The sequence below is a fragment of the Humulus lupulus genome, chromosome 6 (genome assembly GCF_963169125.1).
Source record: "Humulus lupulus chromosome 6, drHumLupu1.1, whole genome shotgun sequence".
Classification (NCBI taxonomy): domain Eukaryota; kingdom Viridiplantae; phylum Streptophyta; class Magnoliopsida; order Rosales; family Cannabaceae; genus Humulus; species Humulus lupulus.
This window is the reverse complement of record NC_084798.1, coordinates 190577353-190595438: the sequence shown is the minus strand read 5'-3', so window position 1 is coordinate 190595438 and position 18086 is coordinate 190577353. Positions and strand designations below refer to the sequence as shown.

Genomic DNA, 18086 nt, shown 5'->3' with positions numbered 1-18086 from the left:
TGGTGTCGACTCTGACATCTGGTTAGAAGCATACAAGCCATGTCCCCTCTCCTAGTACTCCCACTACTTGTCTGGCATGGGCCTTGTGTCCATGCTTTAGCTCCCCTCAGTTTTTCAGGTTGCTCAGTATTTCTTCTGACTTTGCATGAATTGCTATGAGGCTTCCCCAATTTGTTCTTAATGGTGCGTTAAAGAGGTCCTTGATCTTACCTTTTGTTAAACCCATAGTAAGAGTGGTGCCCCGTTAGTAGCACTTATCTTAAGGGGAGAGATAAGGCCCCTCCAACGAGGCCCACTACGTACGCGAACCCTAGTGGCACAGATGTGACGAGGTGATGTGGGGGCGTCTCTCGCGAGGCCCATGGCGCAGCTGGTGCACGGGCGAGACACTGGTCTCGCGAGGCCCATGGCGTGGATAGTGCGCGGGGCAAGGTGAGGGCGAGACACTGGTCTTGCGAGGCTCATGGCGCGGCTAGTGCATGGGGCGAGGCAAGAGCGAGACATTGGTCTCGCGAGGCGCATGGTGCGGCTAGTGCACAAGGCAAGGTGAGGGCGAGACACTACTTTCGCGAGTCCCATGGTGTGGCTAGTGCGCAGGGCAAGGTGAGGGCGAGACAACGGTCTCACGAGGCCCATGGCGCGGCTGATGCGCGGGGCGAGGCGAGGCGACATGGCTCGCGAGATGCCTGGGGCGCGCAAGGCGTCATGGCCCATGGCGCGGTGGATGAACAGGGCGAGGCGAGGCGACATGGCTCGCAAGACGCCTGTGGCGCGCGAGGCATCATGGCTCACAAGACGCCTGGGGCGCACGAGGCATCATGGCTCGCAAGACGCCTGGGGTACGCGAGGCGGTTGTACGACATCAGGGGCACGCGCAAGACCCTCATGCGCCTGCGAGGCCACATGGGTGCGAGACACCATATGCGTCCGCGAGGTGCCTGTGAGGTGCGAGGCGATGAGTCTCGCGAGACGTCTGAGGCTCTCATGGGTGTCCAAGGCGAAGTGGTCATTTGGAGAAAGGTTGATTTGGGTATCCTTTCGAGGGATCAAAGGGATTTTAGACATGGTTGCTTTTGATCTCCCAAGGACCTTAGGCGTGAGATGCAGGTCTTTTACTGGTGTAGAATTTTCAGCATCCACACTTGCCCTAGTCTAGGAGAGGGCCTTTAGGCGCTCTGGTAGACTCTTCGGTATGGTGTCCTGAAAGCATAGGCGGTGTCTGTCATGATCCTTGTTATTGCTTGAGCTTGGGTGTGAGCCCATTATTTGGTTTCGCGAAACCCATTGCAGGTGTTAGCTCCATTTTTTACCATAGATCAAGCACTGGACTTAATGGCTAAGATGAGCTCATGATCCTTATAAATAGCCCTCATGTCTAGCCTATCCTTCACCCTTTATTTCTTTGGCTTAGTGGTTTTGGAAACCTTACTCTTTTCAAGAGGTGAGGAATTCGATTCCTCACCACCTAACTTTTTATTATTTATGTCATTTCATTTTTTTTATGCCCATATTCATGTGGGTGCTCAGGGACTAAAACATCCTTTTCCTTTGTTTGTGCAGACGCATACTTTCGATCATTTGCCTCACTTTGACCGTGACGGTGCTGTTGGCCCTCGACCTCCTTTTGACCACGACATCGCCCAATTTTGCTTGCTTAAGGTATACTTTCTTTCTCCCTGATGTCTATTGGGTCCAAATTAGCACCACTCGGGATGGGGTACTTTGGTCTGAGCTCGTCGTGAGTTAACCTAGTTGCATGCCCTCATTCACATCCCGTAGTTGGTTATTTAGAGTGCTTGTGCCTAGAGGTTTTGAGCCCATTCCTTTGTGTTTTGTAGCAATCCTCTCATTTATACGTGAACCCTTTTTGCTTTCGGGACGAGGTCTTATGGCATGTGAAGGTCCATTCGACGCTCCTCCGGGGGTCGAGTTTGTTGACTTGTCTCCAGACTCGGAGTCCCCCGAGGACAACCCTCACCAAGACTACGACATCTTAAGGCAGACCCGTATTCGTCAACTTGAGCACATGGCTGAACTTAGGTGTAAAATCTGGGTGGTAGAGAGCGAAATAGACTCAGTTTTGAGGGGAGATGGAGTACCTTTCCCCTTCGACCTCAATGACCATGTAGCGAACCTTAGGGTGACCCTTTTAGATTTGCAGATGGAGTTGGAGTTTATGGAGGGAAATCTCCCGCCTGAGCCTCCTACCCCGTTTTCCCCTATTGACTGTCATGGGGTCGTCCCGTCTTCTCCTCAACCCTTATTCTCGATCTACTCTTGCTTAGCGCTTCCACACTCAGTGCCTCGGTGGATGACCCTTGCTAGGAAGAAAAAATGGAGGGTAAAGTGCTCTGTTTCCACCTCACCTTTTTCTTTTGGTTTTGCAGATATGCCGAAGAGAGCGCGACGACAGGTGACCGCTGAGGATCAAGACACTGGCCCCCTGTTGGCATCCACCCTAGTGTCCCATGTGTTTGAAAATAAATTGTTGGTGATAATGGGGAACTAGTGTGTTGGCCCAGAATACAAATTATACGTTCCTTCGAACAAGTGCCGGGCCGATCGCCCAAATCTGGGTTACGTGGCCATGAGCGAGCATATCTTGAAAGCAGGTGGCACAATCCCATTACACTCGTTTTTCATCACGGTTCTCAACTATTTTGACCTTGCTTCGCTCCAGTTGGCGCCCAATAGCTGGCTGACCTTGAGTTGCCTTTTTATTGCATATATGGAGTGCTTCAAGTGTGCTCCCACGGCCCAAGAGGTGCACTTCATGTATAACCTCATGCCCTCTCCTAAAAGGCTTTTATTTTCTGCAAAAAGCCAATACTTCGGTCTCCTTGATAGGGGTTCTATATCCAACCCAGGGTCTTGGAAGCAGGTCTTCTTCTTTGTGAAGGGTCCCCTCTCTGTTTGTGAGCACTTTCGCTCAACTCCTAGTAAGTACTTCAAGTTTTTTTTTGGATCTTACTGTTTTGGAACTTACTGTTTTGGAACTTATGTTTGTGTCGGCAACTGTGTTGATTGTGTAGAGAATTTCGCCATGCATGAAGTTATCGGGTCAGAGGCGGATGCAGTGGATGAATTTCTCGAGGCTGATCCTGCCAAAAAAATGGATGTGCACCTCTTCACCGTGACCAAACTCAACTTTCACATGCTGTCCCCGGTTTCGGAGCTCGAGTTGTTGTGGACTATTTTTGGAACAAAGAAGAAAAAGGTCGTTTTGGCTAATCCTCACTTGGATGGGGGTGAGGCTGAGTGTGTGCCAGAGGGGGTCTCCCCAGGACATAGGCAACCCCACCAGCCATCTTTGTCTCCCAGGGAGTGCCCTCCTTTAGCCCCTACAGACCATGACATGGCCTCCCACTCCCAGGATCAACAGGCCATGTCGAGGGGTTTCGTCTGTCCCTATTATGAGGACTTCGATACTTTCCCTTAGGCTTCCCTTGATCCTGGTCCATTGGGGGCTCCTTTTTTCGATCTTCCTGCATCCCCTCCTGGTCCATCGGGGGCTCACTTTTCCAATCTTTCTGTGCCCCCTCCTGGTCCATCGGGGGCTCACTTTACCGATCTTCCTGTGCCCCCTCCTCCTTCGGCGAGCGGGTCATCTGTCCCTACCCAGCCAAGTGCCCTTGGCTCGGAAGGGGCGCTCTGGGTGGGCCGCATGGTGGCCTCTTATGGGCAATGGTATATCCAGGTCGTAACGGATCTTCCTGAGGCTGATTGGAGTGGTCTTGGGAATTTTGTCATGTTGGAGCTCGGGGAGACTCTTGCGCGTTCCGCCGATTGGGTAAGTTCATGCATCTTACGTTGGCCTTATCTCTTTTCTCTTTTTTTTTTTGTTGCTTATCATTGTCATTGTTATTTTTCTTGTGCAGACCTATACAGTGGCTCAACGATTTTTCGACTCAATTCAAGACCTCTCCACGTCGAATGCTGAGAGGGACCGTCTTACGGTCCAGGTCCAGGGGCTCGAGAGGGAACTTGCTGAAACCAAGCTTAAGCTAGAGAAGGCCCTGGCGAAGGCTTCTTCCTCATCAAAAAAGAAGAAGAGGGAGATTGTGAAGGCCACGATGCTGCAGGAAAAGATCACTTGCTGAGAGACCGAACTTGAGGGTGCAAAGGCTACCATCGCAGCATTGCAGGGGAGGGTCGCTTCCTTAGAGGCGGACAAGGCGGATATTGAGTATAGATCCATAGAGCGCTCCCTCTACGGAGTATGGACACAGAATCTTAACTTCGATTTCTCCTCCTTTGGTGAGCATGCCGTTGCCCGGGCGGCTGAGTGGAACGCCTATGGTAGGAGGCCTTGAGATTATCATTCTGTGATTTTTGCCATTTAGTCCAATGTGGTTGTATGCTCATTTGAGCCCTATTTTGCTTGTAATTTCTTCGAGCCCTGTTATATTATCAAAACTCTTTTTTTATATATATATATATATACATATGTGATCATTCATCTTTATTCCTCTGTGTTCGAGGTCCTTTTGAGCCCGCATAATGGGGTTCGATAGGTTCTCTTTTTTATTTATCAGGCTTGAGGTCCTTTGGAGCCCATGCGAAGGGGTTCAATAGGTCCCTCTTTGGTGCCTCTTGATTTTTCCTATAAGGATATATTGAACCCTTGGGTTCTAGTTATCCTTTTATATATTTTTGTGCGCGCTTATTATTTCTTGCGAGAAGCGTCATTCTCGTCATTATTTATAGTACTATTTTTGTAAGGGTCTTTTTTAGGACCCTTTTTGGCTAGACGGCTTGGTGGACGCTCTAGACTTATCGGAGGGTGCTTCCCCTGAGGAACTTCCTCTTGTGGAAGCATTTACTCTTATTTAGATGCTTTTCTTGTAAGACCTTTTGGCCTCCTTGATGTTCATAAGGGTAGCTAATCCTTGTGAACTCAAGCGATACCTTACAAGGTCTTCTTCTTGATTTATAAGGGGTTATATATATATAAGGGTCTCGTTTAGGATCCTAAGATAAGGGGTCCTTTTAGGGTCCTCCTGATAAGGGGGTCCTTTTAGGACCCCTCTGATATAAGGGTTCCTTTTAAGATCCTCTTCTTTGCTATATAGGTCTCGCTTAGGATCCTGAGATAAGGGGTCCTTTTAGGGTCCTCCTGATAGGGGGGCCTTTTAGGATCCTCCTGATAGGGGGTCCTTTTAGGATCCCTCTGATATAAGGGGTCCTTTTAGGATCTTTTTGATATCAGGGGTCCTTTTAGGATCCTTTTGATATAAGGGGTCTTTTAGGATCCTCCTGATATAAGGGTCCTTAAGGATCCTCTTCTTTGCTATATATTTTGCCTTGTGTCCTACCCCCCAAGTTCTTGGTGGAATTTATTCCAGCAGGCACTTTGGTGGATGCTATAGAGAAGAAAAATAACATGTGAAGTTTCGAACAGTTTCATTCATAGCAGGCGGGTTACAATGACATATATGAAACGGTTACATCTAATTGGGAGGTTACCCGAGTAGCTTCTTTCATTCCTACCTACTAAGTTAACATAACAAGGAACAAACTAAACATAGGTCTTCTTTGCATCGGGTGCAGAAGTCTCACTGGTAGTATTTCTTGAGGTGTTCCGCATTCCATGCTCGAGGTATGATGGTGTTATCCATGCGGGCCAGTTTATAGGTGTTTGGTGGTATGCATTGAGCGACTTGGTAGGGTCCTTTCCAGTTCGCCCCTAGTTCCCCCGCCCTCGAGTCTCGCATGTTAGGGAGTACTTTTCTTAGTACCAAGTCTCCTACCCTGAACATTCTCTCTCACACCCTTGAGTTGTAGTACCTCGCTGCTCGTTGCTGATATGTGGCTAGCCTCAGTTGTGCCCTTTCTCTCTTGGCTTCCAACAGGTCCAAATTCCCGACCAATGCTGCGATATTAGCCTGGTCATCATATGCTTGCGTGCAGATGGAGTTAATCTTCATTTCTATCGGAAGGACAGCCTTGCAGCCGTAGGCCAAGGCGAAAGGCGTCTCCCTAGTGGTGGAACAAGGGGTGGTCCTGTAGGCCCAGAGTACATTGGGGAGTTCCTCGACCTAGGCCCCTTTCAACTTTTCCAACTTTGTTTTCAAGTTCCTTTTTAGGATCTTGTTGGTGGCCTCTACTTGTCCATTGGCTTGTGGGTGTACTACTGAGGAGAAATTCCTATTGATTCCTTTTTCCTTGAAGTATTCCTCAAATATTCCTCCTTCAAACTGTGTTCCATTGTCGGAGATAATCTTGTAGGGTACTCCAAATCTGCAGACGATATACTTGTTGACAAAGGTGGTGATTTGCGTAGCCGTTATGTTGACTAAATGCTCTGCTTCCACCCACTTAGTGAAATAATCGATTGCTACTACCGCGTATTTAGCTCCTCCTCTTCCTGTTGGCAACGCTCCAATCAAGTCAATTCCCCACACAACGAAGGGCCACGGACTGGTCATGTTCACCAGCTCATTTGGTGACTATCGGGGGTAATTTGCATGTCTCTGGCACTTGTCACACCTTCTCGCGAAGCCGCTCGCGTCCTTCTCCATGGTAGGCCAATAATACCCCTGCAGATGGCCTTTTTTGCCATGGACTGCCCCCAGCATGATTTCCATATTCCCCTTCGTGTATCTCTTGTAAAAATTTTAAAGCCTCTCCCTTATCTACGCACCATAGGAGCGAGGTAGAGAAGCCTCTCTTATATAAGGCTCCATCTACTAGGGTGTATTGAGCGGCTTTGTAAGTCAGTTTACGGGCATCTTTTTTGTCCAAAGGCAAGGTCCCGTCAATTAAGTACCTCACGATGGGTGCAAACCATGACTCCTCAGTGCTATTAACCATGTTGATCCTTTCTTCTGCTATGCTTGGCTTGGGGAGGTATTCGACCGGGATGGACTCAAGTGTGTCTTTGTCTCGTGTGGAGGCGAGTTTTGCAAGTGCATCGGCGTTTGTGTTCTGCTCCCTTGGGATCTGTTCTATGGTGTACTTTTCGAACTGATCCAAATACCCCTTCACCTTGGCGAGATATGCAACCATTTTTGGACCTCTAGCTTAGTATTCACCCTTCACCTGAAACACTACCAGCTGTGAGTCACTAAAGACATGCAAATGAGTTACCTTTAACTCCCTAACTAGCCGCAACTCGGCCAAAAACGCCTCGTATTCTGCCTCATTGTTAGAAGCTTAAAATCCAAATCTCAAGGCACAATACATCTTGTGCCCCTCAGGTCCCGTCATTACTATGCCAGCGCCGGCTCCTCCTTCGTTAGATGCCCCGTCTACATGGAGGCTCCATTCTTCAGGGTGCTTTTCCTCTTCATGCGCTGGTTCATTCTCTTCTATTTCTCCCTCCTCATGGGGTCGGTGTGCAAACTCGACTATAAAGTCTGTAAGTACCTGCCTGTTGATTGAGGTCCTTGGGGTGTAAGTGATGTCGAATTGACTCAATTCAATCGACCATTTTAACAACCTTCCCGAAGTCTTCGGCTTGTGCAAGACTTGACGCAGATGGGTGTTTGTGAGCACCTCGATAGCATGAGCATGAAAAATAGGGCCTCAACTTTCGAGAAGCCACTATCAAGGCATATGCTAGCTTCTCTATTTCTGGGTACCGGGCTTCTGCGTCTATTGACCGTTTCCTTACATAGTGCACGAGTTGTTGGTTCTTCTTTTCTCCTTTGACCAAGGCGGCGCTTATAGCATGCTCTGATACAGCTAGATACAAATACAACTTCTCCCCTTGTTCTGGCTTGGCCAGAAGGGGTGGTTTTCCAAGGTGTTCCTTTACCTTGGTGAAGGCATCCTGGCATTCATCATCCCAAGCAAACTTTTTGTTCCCTTTTAGGATGTTGAAGAAAGGGAGGCATTTGTCAGTAGACCTGGAGATGAACCTATCGAGGGCTGCTACTCTCCCTGTTAAGCACTGCACCTCCTTCTTGCTTCGTGGTGGGCTCATTTCTAACAATGCCTTGATTTTTTTAGGGTTAGCCTCGATACCTCAGAAATTCACCATAAAACCCAGGAACTTTCCTGATGAAACTTCGAAGGTGCACTTGAGCAGGTTTAGCTTCATTCTAAACTTTCGAAGGGTGTCGAACATTTCCATGAGATCGTTGGTGAGCTCTCCCGCCTTCTTTGTCTTTACCAGCATATCGTCCATGTATACTTCCATATTCCTTCCTATTTTATTTGCAAACATTTTGTTCACCGACCTTTGATAATTAGGGCCTGCGTTTTTTAAAATAAAAGGCATCACTTTGTAGCAATACAGCCCCTTGTTTGTTATGAACGAAGTGTGCTCTTCATCAGCCGGGTTCATGGGTATTTGGTTGTACCCGGAATATGCATCCATGAAGCTAAGTAGCTCGTGCCCCGCTGTGGCGTCTACTAACTGGTCTATCTAGGAAGCGGGAAGCTGTCCTTTGGGCAGGCCTTATTGAGGTTAGTAAAGTCCACACAAGTCCTCCACTTTCTGTTGGGCTTCGGGACTAGCACTGGGTTTGATACCCATAATGGGTAAAATTCCTCTAAGATAAACCCATTTGCCTTCAACTTGTCAACCTCCTCTTTTAGGGCCGCGTATCTCTCTGGGTCCAGCGCTCTCCTTTTCTGCCTCACAGGCCTTGCTTTTGGGTCGATGTTCAGGTGGTGGCACATGACCGCTGGGTCTATCCCTACCATGTCCTCGTGACTCCAGGCGAATACGTCGAGGTTGGCTTTCAAGAATTCTACTAGCTTCTCCTTCACGTCACCCATAAGGTTTTTCCCTACCTTCAACTTTCTCAACGGCTCATTCATGACCGTGATTTCTTCCAACTCTTCAACCGGTTCGGCTCTAGATTCCTCCGTGACTCGTGGGTCCAACTCGTGTAGGTTTGCACCTTCATGAACAACCATTGCCATAGGCATCGAAGGCTTTGTGGCCGTGCGAAGGGATGTATTATAGCATTCCATCGCTTCCTTCTGCTCCCCTCTCACACTTACTATTCCCCCAAGTTGGTAATTTCATAGCTAAGTGGTACACAGAAGTTATCGCCTTCAATTCTCTTAGGGAGGGTCTCTCTAATACCGCATTGAAGGTTGAGGCACAATCTAACACGACAAAGTTGGCCATTATGGTAGTTTTCCTGGGTTGTTTTCCCATGGTGAGAGCTAATTTAATTGCCCCTAGGGGCTATATTGAATCTCCTGTAAATCCATACAGGGAGGTATCGCAGGGCTTCAGGTGCCAGATGTTCAGTCCCATCTTCTCCAAGGGAAGGCAATACAGGATTTCTACAAAGCTTCCATTATCCACTAGGACCCGATGCATCCTCATGTTAGCAAGCTGGACGGCCAGCACCAATGGGTCGTTATGAGGGAAATGCACACCCCGTGTGTCTTCTTCGGTGAAGGTTATCGAGTCATTCTCACCCTTGAAATTCTTTGGGGGGCGTTGCTCCAAACTTAATACTCATGGTGGTGGACTCCGTCTTGCCTCCCTGGTATATTTGTCTCTCCCCTTCCTTGATTCACCTCCGAATCCTGGCCCTCCAAAAATGGTATTGACCTCTCCCTGTATTTTTGGGGCCACCTCTTGTGCCCGCGGTGAGGATGCTCCTTTTTTCGGCCTTTGGCTCTCCTTGCAGACATATCTACCCAAGTGTCCTCTACGTATAAGCTCCTCGATTTCTACCTTCAAGTGGTTACATTCCACGGTGGTGTGGCCGATATCTTTGTGATACTGGAAATATTTGATGGGGTCTTTTTTCATTGGCGAGGGCCTTCTGAAAGGGACTTGGTTTTCATTCGTGACGAAAATATGTTCTCTAGCATGGGTGAAGTCAGTATAAGAGGTGTAGGGGCCCTGCCTGCGCTCATCAGTGCGCTGGGGCTTTCGAGGCTGGTCATCCCTTATTCCTTCATAGACCCTCTTCTTCTCTGCATCGCTTTGGCTTTCCCGGATTGAGGGTTTTGGTGGGGATTGGCCTTTTCCAGCCTTAAGGCTCTCGTGACCATCCTCTACGCGAATGTATTTCTGTGCCCGTTCGTAGAAATTGTCCAAATCTGTGACCTCCCTCTTGAGCATGTTATCCCATAACTGGCTTCCCGAGCGTACTCCGGTTGTGATGGCCATTTTTAGCTCTCTACGGGTCAAACTCCCTACTTTGGTCGCCTCCATATTGAACCTGTGAATGTAGCTCTTTAGACTCTCATTTTCTCCTTGCTTTACGTTAGCGAGGCTGGTGCCCAACATCGTGTAGTCCCGCACGGGGTGGTGGTGTTGGAGAAATTCATCATAAAATTGTTGCCAAGATCTGATAGACCCTGGTCTAAGTCTTTTGAACCATTTGTACGTAGGTCCTTTCAATGTGACAGCGAAGCAATGACATCTGGCCCCGCTACTAATTCCCCTTAACTTCATCAAGTCGTTAAATGCATCCAGATGGTATTTAGGATATGTGCTTCCTTCATATGGGGTCATATGGGGCTCCTTGAAGTTGGCTGGGAGCCGGATGGCTTGGATCTCCTTGATGAAGGGCGACTCATGGTCGAACTCATCCTCAATGGCTTGTCCTCCAAAGGCGGTGATGATTTTACTTCGTAGGCTCCTCATTTCTGTGTCTAGCTCTTGTCTCCTCTTGTTCAAGGAGTCCCTCAGCGTGGATGGGTTAGGGTCTCCCTTTCCTTTGCCTTCCCGAGGTGCCATAGGAGGCGTGGTCCTTTTACTCGCCCTCTTTTTGTTGAGTTCCTCTCATAAATCTGAGAGTGTTCTCCTTAAGGTGACTTCAACATCGTTACGAGGGCCAGCGTTGGTCTTCGGCTCTGGCCTCTAGGGATGCTTCGGTGGTCTGGGACGTTCGTGCTGCTTCATTCAGGGGGTGTTACTGGTGGAGAGTTGAATCCTTTTGTCGTCTACTGGGACGGTGGTTTCTTCCCCCTCTTGACCTCTCTCTTTTCTCTTAGGGAGTGTTACGTTTGATCTCCCTTGCAACAGGCCATTTAACACCTCTTGCATGTTTTCCAGGGTGGTTTCTAGCCTTTGATTCTTACGGTGCAATTCACGTATCTCGTCTTCGTAGAATCGAGATCTAGAACTCGAGCTCACAGAGTGGACCTGAGGGTGTTTGTCAGGTCTGCGCTCCGATAGGCCTAGATCCTGCCGCCGGAGTTTGGCACCTGCGGCCGCCTTGGAGGCAGGAACTCATCGGCATCCCTTGCTGGGGCAGTCGTTGGCCTTGGACGATCCTCCTCAGGTGGGACTGTCGGGGATGAGGCTTCTCTTTCATCTCCGTGAACCTCAAGTTCCTTTGGGGCCTGACGGTGAGAACTCGTCAATGAAGTTAAGTTAGAAAAATCAAGGTATAGTGTTTATAAATGAAGAACTTCCAAAATCTAAACAGAAACTTAGAAAATAGTTGCAGAAGAGAAAATGGAGAAAAGAACTTGTATTTCACTTTTGTGTCCAGCTACAGTGTTTTTTTCCAACCCCCTTCCATGTGTAAGTGGGGTTCCTTTTATAGTGGGCTCTAATGGCCTCTGATACATTGTGGTCCAAGGGACCAGATGGTACACAACTACACTGTCAGGAGAGTGGTCTCAGGGGTAGTGGTGTTGGCTCCAGTACATGGTTAGATTCTGTGGGGATGTCTCCACTACTTCTTTAGTATGAGTGTCAGAGGAGTGGCACCAGGCGTAGTGGTGTTGGTGGTGGTGTCGACTCTGACATCAGGTTAGAAGCATACAGGCCATGTCCCCTCTCCTAGTACTCCCACTACTTGTCTGGCGTGGGCCTCGTGTCCATGCTTTAGCTCCCATCAGTTTTTCAGGTTGCTTAGTATTTCTTCCGACTTTGCATGAATCGCTATGAGGCTTCCCCAATTCGTTCTTAATGGTGCGTTAAAGAGGTCCTTGATCTTACCTCTAGTTAGACCCACAGTAAGAGTGGTGCCCCGTTAGTAGCACTTATCTTAAGGGGAGAGATAAGGCCCCTCCAACGAGGCCCACTACGTACGCAACCCCTAGTGGCACGGATGTGACGAGGTGAGGTGGGGGCGTCTCTCACGTGGCCCATGGCGCGACTGGTGCGCAAGCGAGACACTGGTCTCGCGAGGCCCATGGCGCAGCTAGTGCACGGGGCAAGGTGAGGGCAAGACACTGGTCTCGCGAGGCTCATGGCGCGGCTAGTGCGCGGGGCGAGACGAGGGCGAGACATTAGTCTCGCGAGGCCCATTGCGTAGCTAGTACGCGGGGCAAGGTGAGGGTCCATGGCGTAGCTAGTGCGTGGGGCAAGGTGAAGGCGAGACAACGGTCTCGCTAGGCCCATGGCGCGGCTGATGTGCGAGGCGAGGCGAGGCAACATGGCTCGCGAGACGCCTGGGGCGCGTGAGGCGTCATGGCCCATGGCGCGCCTGATGCGCAGGGCTAGGCGAGGCGAGGCGACATGGCTTGCGAGATGCCTGGGGTGCGTGAGGCGGTTGTGCGACATCAGGGGTGCGAGCGAGACTCTCATGTGCCTGCGAGGCCACATGGGCGCGAGGCGCCATATGCATCCGCGAGGCGCCGTATGCACCCGTGACGTGCGAGGTGACAAGTCTCGTGAGACGTCTGGGGCGCTCGTGGGTGTCCAAGATGAAGTGGTCATTTGGAGCAAGGTTGATTTGGGTATCCTTTCGAGGGATCAAAGGGATTTAAGACATGGTTGCTTTGGATCTCCCAGGGACCTTAGGCATGAGATGCGGGTCTGTTACCGGTGTATAATTTTCAGCATCCACACCAACTAAGTACTTTTGAGTACATGGTGAAAGTAAGGTCCGACCTTGACATTAACGAAGTCAGACATGGATATTTCGAACAAACGGTGCATGCGTGCATTGGAATTCGAGCATAAATACAATATATGTATTTGTACAGATAAAAAAATATAAAAGCAAGTTTTTAATATAACATGTTCAAAATATTTTGACCCCGAAATGTAAAGCATAATATTAAAACAAAAAGCTGAAAGCAAAATCAAATGCATGAAAGATTTTCACCCAGAAGATTGTACGCATTTAAGATTAACATTGCTATATAAAAAATAGTTCTGAATCGAGCTGAGAATTGTCTTCTCCCTAAGGGCATGTATAAATTAAGTTAAGTATTACAAAAGATATTAATGGGAGGCAGCCCATGACCTCGCCCTCACGGAGCAGGTTCCTCCTCTTCAGCGGCTCCGGACGCTCTAGCCGTCTCCTCGACCTCAGCCCTGGCGTCTTCTTCGTCGAGGCGAGTCTGCCACCTCTCAACGAACTTGGCCTCAAGGTTGTCCAAGAAGCTGGTGTCGAGATCAGGATTGTTGACCCAGATATGGTACATCGCCATGTCGACAACATGATCTTTTTTCTTCTTGATCTCCTCAAGAAGGTGGGCCTTCTCACCTTTGATTATATCGAAGGTTGCATTTTTGTCCTCCTCCAGTTTGGCATTGAGCTCTTGGAGTTCTCTGATTTTGGATTCCTTCTCCTTGATCTCGGAGTTCTTGGCCTCGACTTCTTTTAAAGTCACGACCATTGTAGACTTGAGATTGGACACCCTTTGGGAAGATGCCAGGGCAACCTCCAACTTCTTTTGAAACTCGGACACCTTCAGCATCGCGACCTTGACCTCGTCTATGACCTTTAACTGGAGGTTCTTTGCTTCATGAGCATGGGCCTGGCTTGCTAAAACCTCAATGTTCAACTTGAATTTTTGTTGAACAAATGCGGCAAAAGCCTGTAGACATAAACAAAAGTGGGTTATTAAACATACAAGATAAGTATGTATAGGCAACATTACAAAATAAAATGACTTACCGAGGTGAAGAGCTCACTGCCCTTGTCAAAGATGGTGTTTGTGTCGCGGCAGGAGGTGAGGAATTGCCATTGGGGAGCTCCGAGGTTGTTAAGGCTTTGGCCGAATCGGGATAAGACGTTCGAGCCCAAGTTGATCCCGTGTGACCCTACGGCTGGATCAATCACATACTCGGGAAGGTGGGTTGAGATAGACAGAAGACGTTCCTGGGTAGAGGCTGGTTTTCTGGGGGCTGGTGCAGGTCGCTTGGGGGATGAGATCGGAAGCAAGAGGTCCGCAGGCGCCGCCAACTCCACTTGAGTAAAGACCATGACCTCAGGTGTAGGGTCGGCAACTTGGATCGTATCTTGGACAGCCGAGGGTGGAGGAGTCACCTCGGTTTTCTTCAGGGCTTTGGAGGGGCGTCCTCCTCTTTGAGACGCCCTTGGGAGCTTGCTTCCCTTGGTTCCTGCTGGGTGGTTGAGCACGTTGTCTAGGTCAAAGTCCATGTCTTCTGCAAAACATACAAGTTACAGTTTAGTATACGAGCTTAAGCCACTAAAAGAAGCAAAAATAAGGAGAAAAGAAACCTAACTGGTACTCTCTATCGAGCTTGAGCTCGGCGACCAAGTAATTCCTCTAACCTCCGAGGACGCTGGGGAGTCCCTTCTCTATAAGTAGGGGTTGGCCTAGAGAGGTCCCTATATATATTGGTCCTGTATTGAACGGAGACCCTATCCCAGACCTCATTTAGACTATACATGGTTTGAAACGGGCCTAGCCAACTATCGAACCTATGCACCCTATGATCTACCCAGGACCAAGCGTAAAAATTATCCCTAGGGTCGGGGAAAAGTATTAAGGTGTCGGGTTTGTACTTAAGTAAGGATGGTGACTACATTTTGGAGCTAAGCACAACTTTACCTCCATTACCCGAGCTCGGTGAAGCTTTATCTTGAGCTTCGTTTCTCATAGCAGGACGGTCATTACAGCGAGCTGCAGGGGAGCGAGCTCGCGAGCTCGAAGACCTCCTCCTCGGAGGAAGCAACACGTGATCCCATCGGAAGTATTTGCTTTAGGCAGAGTCATCGGTTGACTGGCCTTCCTCCAAAAGGCAGCAGGCTTGAAGTTGCTCTTCGTGGAGAAGATACGACTGCGATCGTTGTCCATAAGGCAGTTGGAACAAAGCTGCCTTATGTTCCACCATCGAGTCGGTAGGAGTGGGATGGTGGTAGTTGGCTGTAGAAACAGTTTAACGTTAGAATTCCGAGCCTTATGATTTGGTGAAAAAGAAAGAAGGTTAGGCTTAAGAGCACTTACGAATGCGTTGGAAAGAGTAAAACTTCGAAGGGGTGAGGCCATCTGTTCAGAAGAATGCGAGCTTGAAGTTCGGGGGATGATTGGGCATGTCCCCAAAGAGCTTCTTCTCCTTTGGATAGATCGAGAGGTAGTAGAATTCGTCTCCTCCCCTAGCTCGAGAGGGAATGCCCTTGAGGCAAAAGAGATATAAAATCTCTCGAGGTGAGGGTCCTTCCCACCTTAGCTCGTGATATAACGATTTAAGGGCCGAGAGGACCCTGTAAGAATTGGTCTGGAGTTGGAAGGGAGCGAGTCCAACAAAGTCTAGAAAGTCCTTGAAGTAGGACTTTAAGGGGAGCAGAGCCCTGCCCTCATGTGCTCGCGACTCCATGCGGCGAGCTTGATTTTGTTGTTGGGATTGCCATCTTCTGGAGCAAAGTAGCTCTACTTGCTTGAGGTCGTAGGCCGACATATTAGAGCGCCTGCGAGTTTCAAGCCATGGTGGGCTAGCAGGTCAGATATTTGGCTCGTGGATGAGACTGAGCTCCAGTATTGTTCGGCCTCGAAGAATTCCTCCCTTGAGGTCAGAATTGAAGCATCTTGTGAGGTAGAAGGGCAGCTCGAATGATCTCCCATCAGTGATAATGAAAGAACACCAGGCTCGAAAGCGATGGTGACTTTGAATTTCAGATCGAGAAGGACGGGTCTGATCTTGGGATCCAGATCTAGGGAGACTACGACCCGGAGTATTTTCCTCTTCTTCTCCTCGACCTCGTTAATCTGGCGTCGGAAGTGATCTCAGATGTCTTCTTGTTCGCACCTCTCCCGGTGTTCGCGTATCAGGCGTTGGTTCCGAGTGAAGGGTGATTCTGGGCTAGGAATTGATGGAGAATTGGGATTGCGAGCTCTGACCCCCACCGATTCTAAGAATTCTGCGACATCTAGCAAGAAAGAAAAGGGTGAGGGCAAGGCATGAAAGAAAAAGAAAAGAAAAGAGAAAAGATAGTTTTGGTGATTCGAGCTCGAAAACCTGAGATCACGGAATTAACTCAATCGAGACTGGGGTCTCAAAAGGATAAGTTGAATTCGAAGGTGAATCCCAAACCATTGTAAAGTTCGAGCTTCGACCGCGTACTTACACGAGAGAGTGGGGTGGTGGATATCAAATATAAGGATCTCGGATTTTCAGGGATAAAGCTGACAGTTACCCAAAAAGGTGATAATTTTGGGATTTGTGCAGTTAAAAAACCTAAGTCAAAACCCCTATTTCTTTGCTTACACGAAACACTACTTTAATCCAAAAGACCCTATTTTTGCATTTTTTACACTAAATCTGGGTTTGAAAACCGTGATTTCAAAAAAAATTTAATCCAAAGTTTGTTCAATATTAGATAAACTATTCATACAGCAGAAAAAGCACGCAGAAAATAAAAAATGTATACACACCAATGAATGATCAGAGCACTTACGTAAATTGGACTGAGGATACGAGGATATCGTCGATTGTAGAAGAGGCAGCAGAGACGATCCCACTGAATTGACGGATGAAAGATTGCTTTGCTTTTTGGGTTTTGAGAACATGCAAAGAAATCTCTAGTTTTTCTTTTTTCTTCTTCTAGTACGAGTTTTTTTGTTCTGTAGAAAGAATAAAAGTAAAATGAAGAAGATAAAGTTGGCTTATTTATAGACCCCAAAGGATATCAAGGGTTAGGTTGATCTGGGTCTTTGGTTCAATTTGGAATTTGATCAAACGGGTGGGGTACGAATATAACTTTGGTGGCAAAAAGCTGGGATTTGAAAAGAAGTGGGTAGATGAAAAGAGTACTCGAGTACTCTGACTGTGCAATCTATGACTGACGCGTGTCCACACTCGAGTGTGGTGGGTGGCTCGATTTTCGGAAGTGGCAGTTCAAAAGTTTCCTTCTCATAGGATTCGAACTGAAACTTTTGAGGGGGCAAAATGTTACACCCAAATTTCGAGAATACAAATTTTTGGTCTCGAAAGTCAGGCTCGTAAAGTGTAAGCTTGGAATACGCAGGTTCGTCATAATCAACTTTAATCAAAATATCAAGAACAGTCTCACTGAGCAGTTAGTGCGACAACGTCAGAATTGGCGAGCTCAGAAACTATGTGGTCTCGGAGGTGTTCCGAGATTATAAGTCAAGCTCGAAGCTACAATGACAATGGTTCAGCACTTGTATAAATTTCCTGATTCATTTCCTACCATCTAACAAGACGGTTTGAGCTCGAGCATTGTGAGCTTGAAAATAATGATCTGAACAAGGTTGCTTGTTAAAAGCTGAGGCGAACTGAGGTAGCGAGCTCGTGATGGTGGGTCGGTCTCGAAAGCAGGTAATTCGAATGTCCAAGGTCGCAAGATAAGTGTGAACATAGTTATTGTTATAGAATCCCTATATCTAAGGGATTGGTTGTAATCTGTTATTAAATATCAAATATCATGGGATTTATACGCGTACGTAGTAACTATACGCACTTAATTACATTCATTTAATTTATTTGTATAATAAATCCCCGAAATATGAGGGGAGATATTCTGTAAACCACTTTATAAATAGCGTGGAACAATTCATTTGTGGGGACTGAGAAATTTGTATGTAAATTTGCTTCCAGAAAAGCTTTGAGAGAATTCCAAAAATTGAATAATACCGACTCGTGGACTAAGCAGATTTTAACTGCTGAACCACGTAAACATCGTGTCTTTTATTGTTTGTCTCTTCTAGTATTTTGTTTAATCACTCTTCATTTCTAAGTTGACGAAAAACGGCGTCAATAGGGAAAGAAGGAGAAGAATGAGAAAGAAAGAGAAAAAATTAGGAATTTAGTTTTTAATTTTTTAATTTGATTTCAAATTATAGATTAATATTAATTTCTTTGTTTTTAACATATATTTTTAGTTTTTAATATTTTTAAGTAATTTTTTTAATTTTGATTAATTTATTTTAAACTAAAGTGATTTTTATTTACTTTTTAATTAAAAAATTATGATATCTCATTGCTATTTAAT

The 18086-nt window shown here is 47.5% G+C and overlaps 1 protein-coding gene across 2 annotated transcripts; it reads right to left on the bottom strand.

The window, feature by feature from the left end:
- Positions 1–5065: 5065 nt before the first annotated feature.
- On the bottom strand, positions 5066–17968 carry LOC133782862 (uncharacterized). Of its 2 annotated transcripts, none has more exons than XM_062222281.1 (3): positions 14357–17968; positions 13785–14275; positions 5066–13704 (listed from the first exon to the last, which is right to left on the bottom strand). In XM_062222281.1, exon 3 carries the CDS (start codon positions 10658–10660, stop codon positions 9425–9427), a length of 1236 nt encoding a protein of 411 aa, XP_062078265.1. In that variant the 5' UTR covers positions 10661–13704; positions 13785–14275; positions 14357–17968; the 3' UTR covers positions 5066–9424. The 2 variants fall into 2 exon arrangements, with proteins under 2 accessions (XP_062078265.1, XP_062078266.1); XM_062222282.1 differs by having other exon boundaries at positions 12874–13704; positions 14357–17935.
- Positions 17969–18086: the final 118 nt, after the last annotated feature.

Bases quoted from the DNA above. Each gene is read 5' to 3' on its own strand.
- LOC133782862 (XM_062222281.1), bottom strand. From the start codon at position 10,660: ATGGCACCTCGGGAAGGCAAAGGAAAGGGAGACCCTAACCCATCCACG.